The sequence below is a fragment of the Ascidia mentula genome, chromosome 3 (genome assembly GCF_947561715.1).
Source record: "Ascidia mentula chromosome 3, kaAscMent1.1, whole genome shotgun sequence".
Lineage (NCBI taxonomy): Eukaryota > Metazoa > Chordata > Ascidiacea > Phlebobranchia > Ascidiidae > Ascidia > Ascidia mentula.
The window spans coordinates 17,822,998-17,842,213 of record NC_138568.1 but is presented as its reverse complement, the minus strand read 5'-3'; the positions used below and the strand labels follow the sequence as shown (position 1 = coordinate 17,842,213).

General features: G+C 38.3%; 1 protein-coding gene and 1 non-coding gene across 3 annotated transcripts; one reads left to right on the top strand and one right to left on the bottom strand.

The window, feature by feature from the left end:
- The first annotated feature begins 3,054 nt into the window (after window positions 1–3,054).
- On the top strand, window positions 3,055–11,091 carry LOC145893965 (uncharacterized). Of its 2 annotated transcripts, XM_082982384.1 has the most exons (25): window positions 3,055–3,094; window positions 3,264–3,314; window positions 3,383–3,454; window positions 3,519–3,599; window positions 3,782–3,884; window positions 3,944–4,087; window positions 4,356–4,464; window positions 4,537–4,655; window positions 4,791–4,926; window positions 4,993–5,057; window positions 5,212–5,329; window positions 5,524–5,578; window positions 5,707–5,849; window positions 6,043–6,206; window positions 6,501–6,679; window positions 6,854–7,017; window positions 7,850–7,975; window positions 8,088–8,227; window positions 8,446–8,521; window positions 8,803–8,863; window positions 9,064–9,168; window positions 9,399–9,761; window positions 10,008–10,145; window positions 10,393–10,587; window positions 10,654–11,091. In XM_082982384.1, the coding sequence occupies exons 2-25, from the start codon at window positions 3,312–3,314 to the stop codon at window positions 10,729–10,731; spliced, it is 2,937 nt and encodes a 978-aa protein (XP_082838510.1). In that variant the 5' UTR covers window positions 3,055–3,094; window positions 3,264–3,311; the 3' UTR covers window positions 10,732–11,091. The 2 variants fall into 2 exon arrangements, with proteins under 2 accessions (XP_082838510.1, XP_082838511.1); XM_082982385.1 differs by lacking the exon at window positions 3,055–3,094 and having other exon boundaries at window positions 3,237–3,314; window positions 5,224–5,329.
- Trnat-ggu (transfer RNA threonine (anticodon GGU)) lies at window positions 7,216–7,289 on the bottom strand. The gene has a single exon. It is a non-coding gene; the product is annotated as a tRNA-Thr (tRNA).
- Window positions 11,092–19,216: the final 8,125 nt, after the last annotated feature.

Genomic DNA, 19,216 nt, shown 5'->3' with positions numbered 1-19,216 from the left:
TTGACTCCCAGCGTTGTGTACCAAGCTTTAGCCCAGCATTACCAAGCAATTATTCTGAAGCAGTTTATCTAAATCAATTTGTAATTCAAAAGCTTAAAAAGCTAAAGATTGTTTCTTAACCAGTATTTTGGATGCAATGTTGATCATGAAGTAGTTATATGGGCACAGTGGTTTTTATAGTGAGATAGGCTACATGTTTTGTACGTAAATTGACTAGTGTGTTTTCAGTCCATTGGCGCTACAATGTAGGCTATTTTTTTTAGTTAACTGCTGAATCTAGGTGGGGGAAAAGGTCAAACGCCCGACCCATATTCCTAGAAGAAAACCTGGTCGGGATTCGTGACGCTACAGTTACCTAAATAACGATTTTGTCATTTATATAAACAACGCAGTAATGATTAATTGACATAATAATAAGAATAGCCTACATAATTTCTAATTAGATTACATGACAGGGAATAAACATGGAGTTAAATTCTTCTTTCTCCGGGTTCCGTTTGGTTGCTTGTAGACAAGTCCGTGTGAATGCTATTTAACATATGTAGCACGCCTGTGGCTAAAATAGCAAAACAATGCCTTTGGGATATCTAAGTTTTTCCACAAAGCAAATGATTTAGACAACTTATTAGCATTTTATTGAAATCAACATTTGATTTTTGAAGAAATGTCATTTTCTGTTATATTGGACAGTACAAATGGCTTGAGTTTGCAGATATTGGCGTTGTCAAAGAATTCTGGTTGACATTCAGCTTGCTTTCAGGTCACGGTCGACTGCCAACGTGAGCTGACAAACCCAAAAATGTTGTGTCAAGGACTGTTGGGTCAACGCCAAAGCAGTAACCACAAAATAACTTCGCACCACAAACTCTTTCGCTGCGGACCTATCGGCACAAGTGCACGAGGTCCTCAGATAAGAAAGCTACTCAAGAAAAGCATTGATCCATAGCGTTTTGTTTCCACAAATTATTCTCGCAACCCTTTATGATGTCGATAAAGTTAATTATTGATATAAACACGTCAACAGATCTCGCACTTCAACATATTTTTTCATGTAATTTGTATCATCCCGGTTCATTAAATTTAAAGAAAAATGAGCGTCGTTTTCATATCATTGTTATTTACATAATAACAAACAAAAAAGTTTTCTGAAAAAACTCATTCTTTAGGAAAAAATCTTTTTGGGGTATTAGACATGCAGGAATTTCCTCATATATGTGCGTGTCAACACGCTTTATCGCAAGTTTACGTCACTGCCTTTTACCTTATTTCATGTTTAAGACTACAACCTTGCGTGCATTTCTCTCCTCAGACGAGAAACCGATGGGTAATCGCGCTTTTAGTGTTGGTTTCTGTTGAAGAATTTTATCGTTTTTTAAAAGGCACAGTTATTAATTTTTCACAAAATAAACTTCATACTGACGTTGATTGCCCACGGATATTTCAAGTTTTCTCAAATAGTCAAAAATGAAAATCAAAGCCAACAAAGGATTAGTCGTGTTACTATTGCTGTGTGGACTGTGGTTATGCTCCAATGGCGAAGATAGCAGTGCAGTAAATAGACAAATGTTTGAAAAAAACAAACCTCCAACAGGATTTACTACTAATGTCAAAACTCGCCAGAAACGGAATGCGAAACTCGTCCCACCTCCACCAGGAATTAATATTAATATTCTTAATCGTCAGAAGAGGAATTTAGAAAAAGCGTTTCCTCCCATTGCTGGATTCAACAGTTATATGAAAATTCTCCGAAAACGGAGTGAGGAAAATGCCAAACCTCCTGTCGCTGGATTTAATATTAATTTAGGGTCTCGTCGCAGAAGGAATTTGAAAAATGGAACGCCTTCAGCTGGGAGCAAATTAAACAGTATTATGGAAAATCGCCAAAAAAGGAATGTGGAAATTTATCGTCCACGTCCACCTTCTGGATTCAATGATTTTAAAACCATTGTTTAGAAAAGGAAAATTGTATAAGAACAAAGCATGGATATTGACATCGTGTCATTAATTGTTTTATTGTTGAGTTGCTTTTTTGAATCTGTGCTTTTATCAACTGGTTTGTAAATATTCGTTGTGTTATATATTAATACACATCTAAACCCCAAAACAATGATGTGTTTTATTAAATTCAGGCGGAAATTGTGTAGTTTTTCGATAATAAGCCACGCTTTACAACGATTTCAAAAGTTCCATTCCTAGAGATATAGGGATTGATAACATAAATTTATGTGATATAAACGTAAATATGCGGTGCTGCCAAAAGTACTGCGCGGTCAAATCCAAGTCAGCAATCACCATTACAACACGCCTCCATGTTTGCAAAAAGCAACTTAAAGGCTAAGTGACCCACTTATCTGAAATCAACCAAGCGAAACTTTCCATCCTTAAACAAGAAATTTCTACTCAAATTTTTGAAACAAATCTGTAAACAGTCGCCAACGGCTTTATTTTTTATGCGCAAAACAATACTTTGAAATATTTTGTGTTGAGACATTAACAAAAACCGGCTATATGATATTATGTTGAATGTCGACGAAAGAATTTTGTCAAACTTTATCAAATTATGACGTTGAGTATCAATTGATTGTAATGTAATTGGGAATTACAATGGATCGTATGAGAATGCAAAGTTTCGATTGGTTACTTCCAGCTAAGTTGGCCTCAAACTCAGAATGTATATTTTAGGAAATTATTTTCGACGGCTATTATGTGCATTTGACCATGACCTCAATGCGCGTTGCAACGCACGGCATATATATGACACCCTAACATAATTACATATGGGGAACGTAATTACATATGGTGCTGAATTAGTTATCCTGTCAACATTTCATTCATACTGGTGCATCTTCACCACTTAATAACATAGCAGTTGCGATCGTTTCAATTACATATTTGTCAAATTGGTTGAACAGTTTTAAATTTAGCGCGAAAACAAGGTATTGAAGCGGCGCACTTTGGTAAATATTTCTAAAAATTGTTGACTAAGTCGGATTTAAAAAAAAAAGTCATGTAGAAACAATCGCTTAAAAAAATTCTGAAGCGTGACAATCGCAACGCAAGTGAAGCAAAACGAATGTCAACAAAACTTCAACCGGTAATTTTAGAATTTCTGGCATTTGATTAAGAAATGCACTAAGTTTACAGAAATGATTATTGCAACAACCTAATGTTGCACTATGTGTGAATTGCTTCTGCAAAATATACTTTTTCATTTTGCTGTTTATAGTCTGTTATTATGTTGTTGTTCCAGCCTTTATTTTTAGGTTATTTAAGGAAACAACCAAAAAATAGTCTGTAACCAAAGTGCAAACATGGTGAGCATTTGTATTGTAAATACAAAATAAATGATGATCTTTTTAATGTAATATTTTTTTCACTTCAGGACAGTGTGGATGATGGAACCTCATCCGAGATGTTTGATGCAGATCCACAAGCTCTTCTTGAATCATTAAAAGTGGGCAATGTTGTGTGTTTACCGAAAATGCAGAATATGTATAATTCATGTTCTTGTTTTGTAGGGTATGGATGATTTGGATGCAGAGTTATTTGGTGAAAAAAAGCCAGTACAAAAAGAAAAGACAACTCTGAGCAACCAAAAGGTTACAACTAAAAATTATTTAGGAGATTGAATTTTGTGAAACTAGTTTTCTAATCTAGTTTACTGGTTTCAGCAAGAACTTTCAAGTTTTTGCTAAGTTTAATTAAAAGTGCAAATTTTTGTACTCTTTGTGGTAAATATTCACTTCAGTCTGCAATACATTTAAATATGAATGTATTTCAGCTTAATTCAACTTTAAGTTCCACAAAAAAGTCATCATTTGGTGAAAAGAAAAGAGTAAGTTTCCATGACAGCAGTGTACAGGATGTGAAAAAACACGATCACGGTAAAAAATAATGTTTGGAAAGATTTTGAAGTTTATGACTGATTGACTTATATGTGCAGATGACCTTGACTTTGACCTAGATGATCCACTAAAAGACCTTTTGTCAGATGATGATTCATTTCAAATAAACGAGCCAGTTCCAAAAGTTAAAAAGGAAAATAAATTTACCAAGAAACCAGCAGGGAAATCCAGCACAAAACCAAGTTTGTGATTGTCGTTGGCACTGTCACCTAAAAAAAAATCACATCTTTTTACATTAATATCAAGTATATATCACACAAGCTAATAATATTATGACAATAAAAAAGTATGAACCATTAGGGTAATAATGTCAGATACCCTTATGAAAGTAATTTTTACAGAGAATGAATCTGGTGTAGGATCACATCCAGTTGCATTGGTGGTTGATAGTTTGTGATTGGTTGCATTAGACTCTTCATAAATCACATTCTTCTGTAACTATTTTCCTAGTGTCAACTAAGGCGCCACTTGATAGTGAAGATGTGGCATTTGAGGACGATGACAACGATGTGTTTGATGCTCTCGGGTTAGATGATGACAAACAATTACCAAAACAAAGGTGCTTTTTGTAAATGTCTTTTTTATAAAGCGTCTTGATATTGTTTTGTATTAGTTGTTTGTTCTCTTACAGTAAAGAGAATGACAGCCTGTCACGATTGGACGACTTGCTTTCCACCAGACCTGTTAATAAAAAGTCGGAGGAAAAACCAAGAAAAACGTTGTTTGACAAAGATGGGAACTTCATGAAAGGTGGTATTCCTTAGCAAACTAGTCAAGATAATATCCACATTATTTTACACAAATTATTTAACTGTGTGCATTGTATTTATTACAATCAAAATTGTTTCAACTATTTGTGATACTAATGTTGTTTTGTCATTTAAGACTCATTTCAAGCCCAACAGTTTTCCAAACCCAGTCCCAAACCAGTTGAACCAAAGGAAGTGTCATTTGGTGGATATCAACCATCCAGCACTAGCACACCATCCGACAGAAGACAGAAACCACCTCTAGGCACAAAGTATGTTGTTTTATGATGTAAGACATATAAAAATATTCAATTTTTATGATTTTTTTTATTGTACAGTCGAAAGACGGACAGTTTCTTTGATTTTCTGACTGATGCTGATTCTGGTTCTGTCACACCAAAAGGTGAATTTGTGAAAAAACATTCATGCACTTTTGTTTTTGGTACTAGTTAAAATTGTTAACACCTGTAATGAAATTTTCTCTAGGTCTGTGCTAATCTACTTTGTTTGTATTTTTGAGTTTAATATAAAAATTGTTTTCAAAATAATAACTTTAGTACCAACCCCAGCACCAGGAAAGCCTGGTAATGAAAGATCAAAATCAATGGAATTTCTGGGTCTTGGTGATGAAGTTGATCTCGATTCAGTTCTCAGCGACAAACCGAGTCTACCTAGGTGTGTTGTAGTTAAACTTATGTTGCTAATATAAATTTTGTCCATGCAGTCAAAATGTCAAAATAACTGTATTCTCTTTTATGTGATTTTATTTTCAATCCAATATTTCACCACTTTCTGATGAAGAAACCGCAGCTGTCAAGTAAAAAAAATGCCCAAATATATTCCTGATTTTACTATATATGTTTTTACAGGCCAACCTCGACACCTTCCAACAGAAGGCCTAGAAAATTGGAAACTTCTTTCAAAGTGTGTGTTGCGATTTTCTGTCCTGCGATAAAATGTTTGTGTGTTAAAAGTTGTAGTTCTTTCTTGTGTTGTTTGTTGCAAAGTATGACCGTCAGTAATAAATTGTTGGTAAATATGATTTGTCACAGGGCGATGATAATGATTCTGTGACTTCAACGGAGCCCCCTCCTACTGTGGGTAAACCACCCAGAGTGAGATCATCACCTATTGCTTCCCCCTTAGTTGCCCCATCATCCCCTGTGGCGACAACTCCATCTAAACTACCTTTCAGGTGAATGTGTAGGGTTATGTCGTAAGGTTGATTTGATGTGCTACTTTCAGTTGTAACTTTAGTCAACTTGTAATTATGATCAGCTCGTGATTGTGTTTCCACATATTTTTGTCACTGCTCTGGTCATTATAAACACCAGGTCTTGTGTGCAAAATATCTAAGTCGTTTGGATTTGCTTTTTTTCTCTCAACAGCAAAGTTCCCCAGCACGTGTCCGAGGCGAACATCCTCGATGAAATCGAACCGACTAATCAGAGGCGTCCGTCACGCGTGTCTGCGCACCAACAGTCACGTGATGATGTGTTTAATCAACCGCGAAATGAAAGACTCCCGATACAGAACTTCATTACCACGGAAGGTAAAAAAAACATTACGCTGGTAATCGTCTAATATCCAAACAATTCGTCAAGATCTTCTATTTAGTAACGGAGTCCGAAGTGATTTGTTTTCCGGTGTTGTTGTGTATTAATTTGCTAGAAGTAAGTTATATTCTAATGACATTACCACTGTTGGCAATCGGGCGTTTAGTTTTACCGTTTAAAAAAGTATGTTGCATGTAGTCATTTTTTTGCGACGGATAATAGAAAATAAAAAAACTCTTTCCCGCATTAAAATCTTCACTGAATTTACGACCTTTCTCACAACTTCCCAGATGTGCGTCCAGGATTTAACAAGCCTTCTCCTCATCAACCGCCATCTTCCACCTCCGACTCCCAACTCCGATCACTGGAGTCGCAACTTCACCACCTGAGGGGGCTGTTGCATGAAGCTCAACTCGGGTTTCGGTCGGACTTGGAGCTGACACAACAAGCATACGACGGAAGAGTGGAGGTGACCTACAGTAACCCGTGTACCGACAATGACCTAATGTAACCTTTACAAACGCTGCAACGGCATAAACAAATGTAGGCCGAGTAGTGGACGAGCATTTTTACATATTATTTTAGATTAAAAGAAAATATGTGTTTGCACCAGTTTATAAAATATGTGTCACTTAATATTAAGTTACTTCAACGTTCTCTGGTCGAAATCCAACAACGATCAGAACGAGAGATTGAAAGCATCAAAGAATCCTATGGGGCAAGGTTAGATGCTGTGAGAGAACAATCACGAGAGCATGCGAGAGAAGCTGCCGGAAGGGATCTCGCCGAACAGGATGAGATAAAAAGGTTAAACTGTTTATTCTCAAGCATGAATATGACCCAATAATGTTTCCTTGTCCTGTATGTCAATTCACTTGCATCAAATTGCTCATAAATATTAACTCTAACAACATAAATACTGTACAATAATGAAGTTCACAGGTTTCGCAGCCAAGCTGGATCAGCCACTTTTCCCGACAAGTCGGAGCGAGATCTGAAAAATCAAGCTCCCGGTGAGGTTTGAACTCACGACCTTGGGCTAACCAGGCCCAACGCTCTACCAACTGAGCTACAGGAGCTCAGTGGCTTCACGGGGTATATTGTGGCCAAGGTACACTGGTGCGCAAGCGCACAACTTGTCAGGCGACCTTCACATGCGTAGAGGATCTCCACCACCGTAATCAGACAACGCAGAATTAATGCCATGCTTACGCATAGCAAGGCGGGATCGCCCCACTGCGCAGGCCCTTTATATTTGGCGATCACAGCTCTAATATTCTGATCATGAGGTTCACAGGCTTCGCAGCCAAGGCATTGCAGCCAAGCTGGATCAGCCACTTTTCCCGACAAGTCGTGAGTTCAAACCTCACCGGGAGCTTGATTTTTCAGATCTCGCTCCGACTTGTCGGGAAAAGTGGCTGATCCAGCTTGGCTGCAATGCCTTGGCTGCGAAGCCTGTGAACCTCATGATCAGAATATTAGAGCTGTGATCGCCAAATATAAAGGGCCTGCGCAGTGGGGCGATTCCGCCTTGCTATGCGTAAGCATGGCATTAATTCTACTGTACAATAAAATGTTTTTTCATGTACGATAAAAACGTCAATGTTGTGGTCTAACTCTAAATTTTTACCCTTTGTAGATTGCGAGAGTTTCACTTGAGGGCGCTGGAGGACACGCGAAACGATTACGAAATGCAAATGACGAGATTAAAGAATTTCCACGCTCAAGAGATTGATACCATCCGGAACTCTTCCCAAATATTAAGGTTAGTTTTGAACGATTGTTGAAGTATTGTGACGTGAACACAGAAAGCTCATTTTTTATTAGCTTGATAAATTCTCTGGTTTTAAGCTCTTCCTAGAATCCTTTTTTTGCAGAAGTGTAACCGAGACAACGGAAAAGCTCGATAGCGCCACCCAGCTGTTACAACAAGTAACCGTGAAATTTGACTCAGCGTTTCAAACGATGACTCAGCATTGCGAAAGCATGGCATCGGGCAACAGCAAGATACAATCCAGTGCGTAACACATTATCGTTGCGATATCATGTGTAAAATGTGTTTCAATCACTGCGCGATGGTAGCCACTGTATTTTTCTGCTAGAATTAGTATGATATCTAAGTATTGCACCAAACGTTAATTTGTAACCAGTTTTTTTGCCTGAAGTTGCAAACTGTATTGTTTCTGTGACCTATCACAGACACATGCGAATTATGCGTCTTGCTTATTTTCCCAGCAATCCAAGCGCAACTTCAAGCCATCCAACGGAGCAACACCGAATCTCACAACTCCCTGCAACAAACTGCATCAAAGTGAGTGTGACGTGTGTTCTGATAAAAACATGAAGGTTATCGAATAACGCCATGCTTTGTTGGGAAGCTTTCTGGCTTAGACATGTAACAAATATTTATACTGTAAGCTAAATCCCTCCCAAAAATTCGTATCTAGAGGCTGATCACGTGCTGTAAAACAATTGCAGTCATGCAGCACCCCCTGATTAAAATGTCATCTGTCTGTAGATTATTGATCCCACTGTGGGCGAAGGTTCCATTTACTTAATGAGCATTTAAAATATTGCGCATTTCGTTTTCAGATTGGAATCTACAACAAGTGAAATGAACAGGAGGTTCGAAGAGCTTCAGTATCAAATGCAGGTAAAGTTCTTATCTGAATTATTTATTACGAGAAAAAAATGGGTTTACTGGTGCATGTTAAATGACTGCCACATCCTAATATTCGAATATGCTTGTATTAGTATTTTAAACTCAAGGCGGTTATTTGTTAGCTAAATGCTGAAGTTATAGATGATGTTTTACTAAATAAAAATGAAAACAATCTCAATTTTCTGCTATAGATGGAACAAAAGAATCTTCAGGTTGCCCAAAGCTCACTGGAAAGTGAAAAACGACAACTTGTCCAACAGGTGGCACTAGAGAGGGAGCAAGCAAGAAAAGCTCATGTACGATTTCTACATATATTTCTTAGTCTTTATACGTAACAAAATACTTTGTGACACGGGGCCTGGTGGCACTATTGGTTTCGCTTTTGCTTGGCCTAAACGTTTCCTATATAGTCACACCAAGATCGTGCATATAGTAACACCAAGCTGTAAAGATGAAGCTTCGCAGGTCGAAACAGTGCCCATCTGTATGCAGCTCACAAAATTTACCCTTTGTTATTATTGGACAGAACGAAGCAATGATGACGCAACAAGCATTTCAGCGAGAAGCTCGCGAAGAAAGAGAGAAATTTGCTCGAAGAGACGAGGAAGCACGAATCGCAGCTCGGGTGCTAGAGGACGCTAGAGCTGCTGAATCAGAAAGAATGTCGCAGCGGGAAACCGAGCGTCGAATCGCGGCGGAAGAACTGGCAAAGGAGCGGGCTCAGTTAGCTGGAAAGGCAGAGCGTTTGGCAGTGTTGGAAACGAGGTTAAATTTGGAGAAGAAAGATGTTGAAAGGAGAATCGATGGAGTTGCGGTGTCGGAACTGGAGTTGGAGGAACGGAGGAAGATGGTGTTGGCACAGGAGAGAGATGTAAAAACACTACAGGAGGTTGGTATTTTCCATCACAGTTCACACCAACAAACATTTTCAAACAAAATAGCCAGGGAAATACTTTCTAATGGTATATATTTTTGCACCATCCCAGTTTCCTTACTTGTGGGTAATTCTCGCTATCAGTTATTTGATTTAATTCGCGTACTAATTTTCGTCAACAAAACAATTTCTGTTGTTCTGTGCAGCCAGTCTGTTGTGTTTTTTGGCCCAAATCTACAAAATAATTTTTTAAAAAAATAGAAACATTCGGAAAAAATGACCGAAAGCAGTCGAGCGTTGCAAGAAGCAAAGCGCATCGAAGCGGAACATCGGATACGCTTGAGCGATATTCACACAAAATCCGAGGAACTGGCTCGACAGCGCCAACTGCTGGCAGAGGTACGCGATTGTAGCAAACTTTGCAGAAGTTAATTATTTATGTTTTCATTACTTTCCCAACGTATATTCGAATTAGAGATTGCATTACTTTTCAACTGATATAAGAAGCACCAGCATTGGCGCCAAGCAACTGCTGCCGTCAAAGTGTTGAACGGCGATTCTGTTAATTAAAGTTGCTGCCGTCACTTTTGATTTGCAGTTCCACATATTTGCATTGTTTTAAGTCTCAAGTTTTGAATTAAAACAGGAAAGAAAACTTGTCGTGGAAGACAGGCTTGATACATCGCGCCACGTCATTCAACCCGTACGTACCGCGTCACCCATTCCGTTACATCTACGTCAGTATGACGTAACGCCAGTAAAACTGAGCGCTCATCCAGTAACACCGGTTCTTCCATCTCCAGACGCAGACTCAGTATTGTGGCAACATTCTGCCGATAAGGTGTGGGACGTCAGTGATTGGTTGGTTGTGTCATAGGGGTATGACGTAATATACGATTTGTTTTAGGACAGAGACTTCTTGGAGGATGAAGAGTTTTTCCTGGAGACTTTAAAGCGTTCTCATTACCAAGAACTGACGCCATGAGGAAATTGATTGATTTTAATTTTTAGGATATTTTAATTTGTTGATGTTGAATCTCAAGAGAATTTGGACGAGTAACAATTCCACTTGCTGTCCACAAACAGTATTTTATGGAAATATTGCGTCCTAAACACTCGAATTTATGTAGTTGCTTTACTGATGTGTTTTTTTTTGCTTTGTATTGCGGAACGTATGACTATTGAATTGTCGTATTGGTTGGTTTGCGTTGAAGAAATATTCAATCCACTGTGACGATTGCGTCTTTCCAGTATTTCCTATATCTCGTACCTTGTTGTAGTTACACACAACGTTAGTAGCAAGTAAAAGTTTTGTGAAACATGGCTGCTTGGAAATCCTTGTCATACACACATATGAGTTTTTGAAGATTGGTTTTCAGGGGAATTATGGTTTAAAAAAAATGCATAAAGTTGTTTTCGTCTCTGTTGATTTTTTGCAAATATATTTCAGTTGCGATTGTTAGCAATTCGGGGAGGGGGGGGGGGGGAACACCAATAATAGAAAATGACATGCCCCCTGGTTGAACGTGATGGTCTTGCGCACCTCGAGGCGCTATGCTTTAGACCTCGGTTTCGTCCTGTTGACGCGCATTTTCTATTATTGGTGTTCCCCCCCCCCCCACCCCGCTTCCTAGCTTGTGTTGTTTCTTTCGCCTTTTTTTGCTTTATGCGCGCGTGAATATTTATCACCGTGTGGGCGTTTTTACTTCATTATCCTGATGAAGGTTTGTTGTATAACAACCGAAACGTCGAACAAACAAGTTTTTCTTTTGCCAGAAGAGCTTTTAATTACAAAAAGTATGCCTGGCAGCCTTAGCAACAAACTATTTGCTTTAACATTTTGGTAAATACAATTTTTGTTGCATTAACATTGTCGTAAATAATAGTGTTGGGAAGTACAGTATACCTCGGTGGGTTGGGATGAAGGATCTTTGCTGGCCGGAGTTAAGCTAAGATCCTTAAAAATGTCCAACAATTATTTCAAATAAACAAGCAAAATGTGTTTTTACGCATGCTAATTCCCGATTAATTCCCGAGTTACAAATTTGAAGATAAACTTTATGTAATTATGCTGGTGTTTCGAATACAACTGTGTTCATCTTCCACTTTCATTAAATATGTGAATATATTGCTTGCTTGTGCACTGCTTTTATAAGAGTCTGACTATGAACCACTTTATTAGCACGAGCTTTCGCGAGATTGATCTCGCTTCTTCAGGTGCTGCAAATAACGTGTCAAATAAAATGCGGTTACAGCGCTAACAAGAAAGAAAAATAGGAAAAACGCACGAAGAGGTGATCATTGTTGGTCACTAAGTGCCCGTGGCATCTTGGTGCGTGGAGTGACTCATAAAGCCCCAGTCTCTATTGAGACCGTGGTTGATAGAGTCAAACTTTTCGATGTGGCGTTGTTCCGCCGTCTCTCTCGCTAGTCTAGTTCTTCTCCTGACCTTCTGCAGAACCATAACCCTCATGTCTTCAACACTATGGTCAGGCTCGTTAAAATGAGCTCCTACCGGTTTCTCGTAGTTGTTGTGCCGAATATCGCTCTTGTGTCCGTTCATTCGTTGTCTTAGTGTTTGTCCGGTTTGTCCGATGCACAAAGCTCCTGGACAGCGAGCACACGTTAAGGCGTAAATGTCGTTGGTTGACCTGCAGGAAAATGTTCCCTGCTGTGAGAAATTTTGCCCATGCTTAGTCATGAGCTGATTAGACCGGTGTATATGGTGGCATAATGCGCATCTCGCACCTCCACATGGGTATGTCCCAAAGTTCTTCTTGGTAGTAGTCCCCGTGTGGGTTAACAATGTTTTCAGGTTTGGTGGTTGGCGACAAGCGAAAACCGGAAGCTGCGGGAATTAAATATGTGATCACTATAGGACTGACCTAGATTATTTACCGTTGTGCGACTGATCGTTTTGGCAGAGTAAAAGTGTTCAGCTTAAATCCCATCCTTCATTTATCCTTTGACTTAAATGAGCACAAATGTTTGTTTAATTAATTTTTAGTTTGTGTAAAATAAGTTTATTTTTTGGGGGGCAACAAGTATACGCACTCCACGTGTAACTCCATACCACTCCTTTATTTTCATCACAAACACAGTCTGGCGACTATAAAATGGCGACACGCAATTCGATCAGCGATCACGCACAGTGAACCATTCAACCGAAACACAGAGAATGGCTTCGTATGGCTTCGTCTGGTGTCACTGAAACGAAAAGAGATAAAACCAAGCTCAGTAGTTGACTGGTGATTGTGTAATGCTCACGTTGCTCGCTAGTTAAACAGTTCTACGATTTTTAAGCTGAATACTAGAGCAAAAAATGCGATGATTTGTCTTTGAATTTTGCGAAATAACAGTCATGAATATAGGTGAATTGTTGTGTGGTTGAACCTGGTACACATCAGACCGTAGAAAGTGAAACCAAGCAATACATTGTACGTAAGAGACAGTTCAAATGAATGTTTATGTGAAAGTCGCAGAAATTCCGCATTTAGTGTTTACATGCGTATGCTTTTAAAAGACTAGAACCGTTGGTCTGAATTTGTACATCTTCCCTGCACCGTCGCTCAGTCAGTCGTAGGCCTTTCCAATGATGATATTCGTCTTGGATTTAATAGGTATTATGAGCGTTGCAGTGTTTGCCTGTCATGTAGTTACAGTAGCATATTTAACATTTATATTCCTCGCAAAATGCCGTGTATTTTCCAAGAAAATAAGCAAACACGTGTGTGGTAATTCAGGTATTACCACAGCACCAAACATGAATTGTTAATATTGGTTTACTGCCACAACCTAATGGCTTTGTGGTCGTTTGACTGTTACGCAGCCACACAAAGTAGGGTTGTTGTAAAAACAATAATAAATCAGGTACAAAATGATGCTTGAAAAGATATTTACATGGAGAGACCTTTTTTCGGAGCATAAAATGAAACCATGGTGGGAATCTCTTCGTTCCTACTCTATGGCTTTGTTGGCAACGGCGACTGTTTTGCTTTTTCACGAAACATCTTCCAATGCAGTCACCTGTGTCCCCATCAATTTAAACACAAGTATTCAGTTTGGTCAGCCGGTTGCATTGTTTGTAAACGGACAGTGTGTAGAGCATGCAAACAAAGGAGTACTGCTACATTTCTGGTGGATTGGAATCATGTTTTTCAGTGTGTTGTTCGTTGCAAATAACGCCTGGGAATACTTTCCAATATGTGCAGATTCCATTGCTTTGTTTCATGCAAAGTTTGAGTTATTTATTGGATTTGACAGAAGCACAGAAGAAGCAATTGAATTAGCAACCTCGAGAAATGGGTCTGATACATCCCCACAGGAAAAGGAAGACCGTTTCCGATGCAGAGAAATAATTGAAATGTTTGCTTCTTTGCAAGATCAGAAGAAAAGTGTTCCTGATAATTTAGGAATAGCGGAAGATTCGATTGTACTTATCAAAAATGAAACAAACATGCAATCAGCAAATAAAATAGACTTGTCAAAACTGCGATCAACTTCAAAAGTGTATTATTGGAGAAACATTTTGTCTTTACCTATTTGCGTTACCTGGGTAGGGTATTTAACAGCAGTGTTAAAGATACTACTTGATGAAAAGATAATCTTTTTCTGCACTTGCCTGAACCACGAATTTGTTTGTAGTTACACAAAACCCCATATAATTCTTATGTCGGCAGTTGTACAAATTCTCGCTTTGCTGCCACAAATGATCAGTTTATGTAAAGCTGCCTGGATAACTTACAAATTTGTCGACGACGATTTGTTCCTGAAAATTTGTGCAGCTTCCGGTAACAAGAAACAAGTGAAAGAATATGAGACATTTCGCAAAGAACTTGGTAAAGTAACACTTTCTTCGTTGAAAGAATGTCTCAGTAAAACAAAAGAATCTCCTGGTAGTATGGATGATAAACACTTTATGCTTTTTTACAAAAAATTCCACGCTGAGTAAATGTTTTTCTGATAAATCGAGATCATGTCTTAAATCTTGAACTTTATTGATATTTCTTGACGATGTTGAATTTGTTCCTGAACTCTCTTATTTATTTTAGTTTTTTCTCAGTAGTAACGAAATTTTCCTTACAATTGCTACATAAATACATGATTTATGGGTACGAAAAGAAATGCGTGTGACGCAAAAATATTCTGCAGTTACATCCCGAACTCCCAAAACCCTTGCGAAGCTCGTCATTTTATCGCAAATTCGAAACCATACCACACGCACAGTGATTGTAAACTAACTGCAAAAAATTTACGTCGCGTTTATCGTCCCACATTTTGTTGATTTGCGTGTAAACTGCCTTATTCCGTTGGGAGGCAATAATTTTCATCAATTTGAAAGGGAAATTAGGGGCAGCTTCTCAAAGAAAACAGCATGAATGTCTCGTAATGCACAGGACAATCCAGACTTCTTTCTTTCACATACCCCAATTATTCCAATATTACCAGGCAGAATACCACGAAACGGACCACGAAGGGACTCGAACCCTTAATCTTCTGATTAAGATATTCCAAGTTTGCTCAAAGTAGACAAAAACGAAAAGCAAAGCCAACATAGGGTTAGTCGTGTTACTGTTGTTGTGTGGACTGTGGTTATGTTCCAACGGCGAAGATAGCAGTGCATTAAATAGACAAATGTTTGAAAAAAGCAAGCTTCCATCGGGATTCATAAGTAATGCCAAAAATCGTCAGAAGCGGAATGCGGATATCGCCCCACCTATACCAGGATTCAACAAGAATTATCAAAATCGACAAAAACGGGGTGAGGAAAATGGCAGACCTCCCATAGCTGGATTCAACAGTTACATGAAAAATCGCAAAAAACGGAGTGAGGAAAATGGCGATCCTCCCATGGCTGGATTCGACAGTATCATGGAAAATCGCCAAAAACGAAGTGAGGAAAATGACGATCCTCCTGTGGTTGGATTGCATATTAATTTTGGATCTCGCCGAATTTGAAAAATGGAACGCCTCCAGTGGGGGCCAATTAAACAGTATTATGGAAAATCGCCAAAAAGGGAATGTGGAAAATCGTCTACGTCAAGGTCCACCTACTAAATTAAATGATTTCGAAACCATTGTTTAGAAAAGGAATATTGGAAAAAAACAAATTCCATCAATCACGACGGAAAAAAATGGTGAAAAATGGTTTGATAAACCATGTTTTTCGGTGTCAGAATGTACAGTGCATATTTTAAAGAGGATATCAGATCAAATTTTGTTTTTGAAAACTATTTCTGTAAAGGTTTAGTTAAATATTGGATTATAATAACTCACCTTTGTACAATAGCTTGCCATGGATATTGACATCGTGTCATCAATTTTTTGATTGTTGAGTTGCTTTTCTTTGAATCAGTTCGTTTATCAACTGGTTTGTAAATATTCGTTGTGTTAATATTAATACACATCTAACCCCCAAAACAATATGTTTTATTAAATCCTGGCGAAAATTGTAGTTTTTCGATAATAAGGCACGCGTTACAACGATTTCAAAAGTACAATTTCGGGAAATATGGGGATTAATAACATAAATTAATGTAATATAAACGTAAACAACACAATATTACCAGGTAATTCACAAATATGTAACAATTAGGTGAGCCCAATGTTAAGGTCATGGTCGAATGCACGACTACAAATGTTAATACACAATCACAGAAAAGCGTGCTTCCAAAAGTACTGTGCGGTCAAATCCAAGTATAAGCAACCACAATTGCAACACGCCTCTTATGTATGCAAAATACAACGTTAAGTGGCCGCTTCTCTGAAATCAATCAAGCGAAACGTTCCTTCCTTTAATGGAGACACGAGGAATTCCTGTGCAAATTTTAGGACAAAATTTTTTTGTAAACTGTCGCCAACGGCTTTTTTTTATATGAAAAACAACACATTGCACTATTTTGTGTCATAAGACATTTACAAAAACAGGCTTTTATTTTGAATGTCGACGTAACAATTTTGAAAAACGTTATCACTTAATGACGTTCATATCCTGTTCATCGTAACCATGAGTATTATTTGATTGTAATGTAATCAGAAGAGTTTCGCTAGCTTGCATCCAGATATGTTGGTCTCAGCAGACTCGAAATGTAGTTTTTCAGAAATTGTATTCGTCAGCTATCACGTGCGTTTGACCATGACCTCAATGCGCCATGCAACGCAAAAGCAATGAAGGCACCCTAGCTGGGCTAAAACTTCAATTAGGAGTTTTGTTGTCAACATAATTATGTATGGCGCTGAAGTTTGTTGGACGTGAAGAGGTCTCGCCGAAAAATATTTTATCGAAAAATAAAAATATTAAAAAAAACAATACTCCAAAGAGCGCAAAGCTTAAGTTTATTGCAGCATATGATATTTAACTAGACCAAGAATATACTTTTTTAATGGTTTCTCGCATTTTTGTTGTCACAGACACCTTTTGTTAAATCATCTGCCGAAACGAAAAATCTACTTGAAGGGTCTCATTACGATGAGTTAAAAATTTAAACGACCAGAAATTGGCAGTTTGAAACGATCCGAAATGTATTTTGTTTAATATGCGGATAAATAGAATTTCAAATTGTCGCTGCACAACATAGGTATTAAAACATAAAAATAACCTAGGAAGGCTCTAACAGTTATAACTACGCTATGGCCGAGTGTTAAAATCCAAAGTTTTCCGATCATGCGTACAACGCATGCCAAAGTCCTGATGGACAACAACGTGCCATGGGAAAAAAAGCAAAAGACACGAATCTCATTTCCGGTTTAGGTCAATTCCTGAGCGGATAATTTAGTAGCGAAAATTTGCAGAAGAGGTGGCAGCAGAATAGACGCAAGCTGGTGAAGGCAGCGACATTGTAGTTGCATTATAAACTTGGTTAGATGGTTACAAAATACGCAAATGAGGTTGAAATAAATATAGGCACTTGCTTGGCAAATAAAGAGTAAGTTTATTAAATTAAAGTATCTTCTGGGCAAATAATTGTTAAAGTGAGCCTAAATGTAGGTATTTCCAGGACAAGTAATTAATGGTAAAATTTCAACATATATTTTTCTCGGCAAATAATTACTAAGATGAAATTTAAACATAAATAACGTATTAGGGGCACTTAGATAATCAAGCTATATAAATCACTGACGTAATCGGCCAAATCGGTAAGCAAGCTCAGGTTGCATGCATGTTGCGCAATAACCCCTAGTAGGGGGGCAATACGTGGCCAACCGCAGGCTATATAAGCAGGGCCACTAGGGCTCGCCGGTCAGTCTGGTCTAACCGTTGCGGTGTGAGGATCTAAGATGTTGGTTCTGCTCTAGTACACTGTATAGGAGTTACAATTATACTATACTGTACTTGGATTTATTCGTTGGATTTATTCGTTGGATTTATCAATAAATGGATATATGGACAACTACAATTGGTTGAAAGCTTTGAAAAGGATCTACGGGTACAGGCAAGCAGATTGGTCTGCGTACGGGGTGTCGCCTGAGTTAATTGCTGATCAAGAGTTACTGCGAGAGTTCTTTACCTCGCCTCGGAATCATTGCTCACACCAAAGACCGATTCAAGATTACTTTACTTATTCTACATTTAGTCACCAGTGGGTGATTAAGTCTGGTGGTTACGCAAGTTTTGAAAGACCACCAAATTCGGAATTTACTAGCCGGGGTGACGACGTCAGGAGTCTTCTCTTTCATTACATGTACGAAGAAAGGCTGAGAGTCGGCCAATTCGAATATCATCCAGAGGGGCAAAATTCACGGGTCGTTAGTACACCTGGGTACGAACCCGTTGAGGCTCTCCGTTATTTCAGAGCGCTGCCTCTCTGCCAAATTATCAGCAGGTTTGGAGTACAAGGTTGTCTGCCACCGATACACGACTTGTGCGATCCTCTGCATCCATTGCGGCAAAATAGCCTTGTTAATCATAAGTTTCGTTAAGGTGATAAGCAAAATAATTTTTGACAAAATAGAGCAAGTGCCTTGTCGAGAATAACACCCAAAGTCTTAAAAAGGAAACGGTTTAGATATTTAAGCAAAACTGACCGAAATTAGAGTGAAGAATCATTTGGAAAAACTGGTCCAAACTAACCTACCTTAGCTTTGCGGTAAAGATTTTTGCAACCAAAAATCAGAAAGTGGACTGAAGTAGCCCATATTGTGTTTCTGGTAATCATGGTCGCAATAACCCTTTCTTTTCTACACCTATCCTTCAGTTTTGTGATTTTTTTCATGTCGAAATGTTTATCATGGAATAACAAGACAAAAAAGTGCGATCGCATGCAACCAAACAAAGAAATCGTACACGTATATTTACATCTCAGAATTTCTGAAGCGTGACAATCTCAACGCAAGCGAAGCGCAACGAATGTCAACAAAACTTCAACCGGTAATTTTGGAATTTTTTAGCAATTTGCTTCAGATAATTTTTGCAATTAACCTAATCCGTTGCAAACTGTACGCGCTTCTGCAAAAGTATATATACTTTTTCA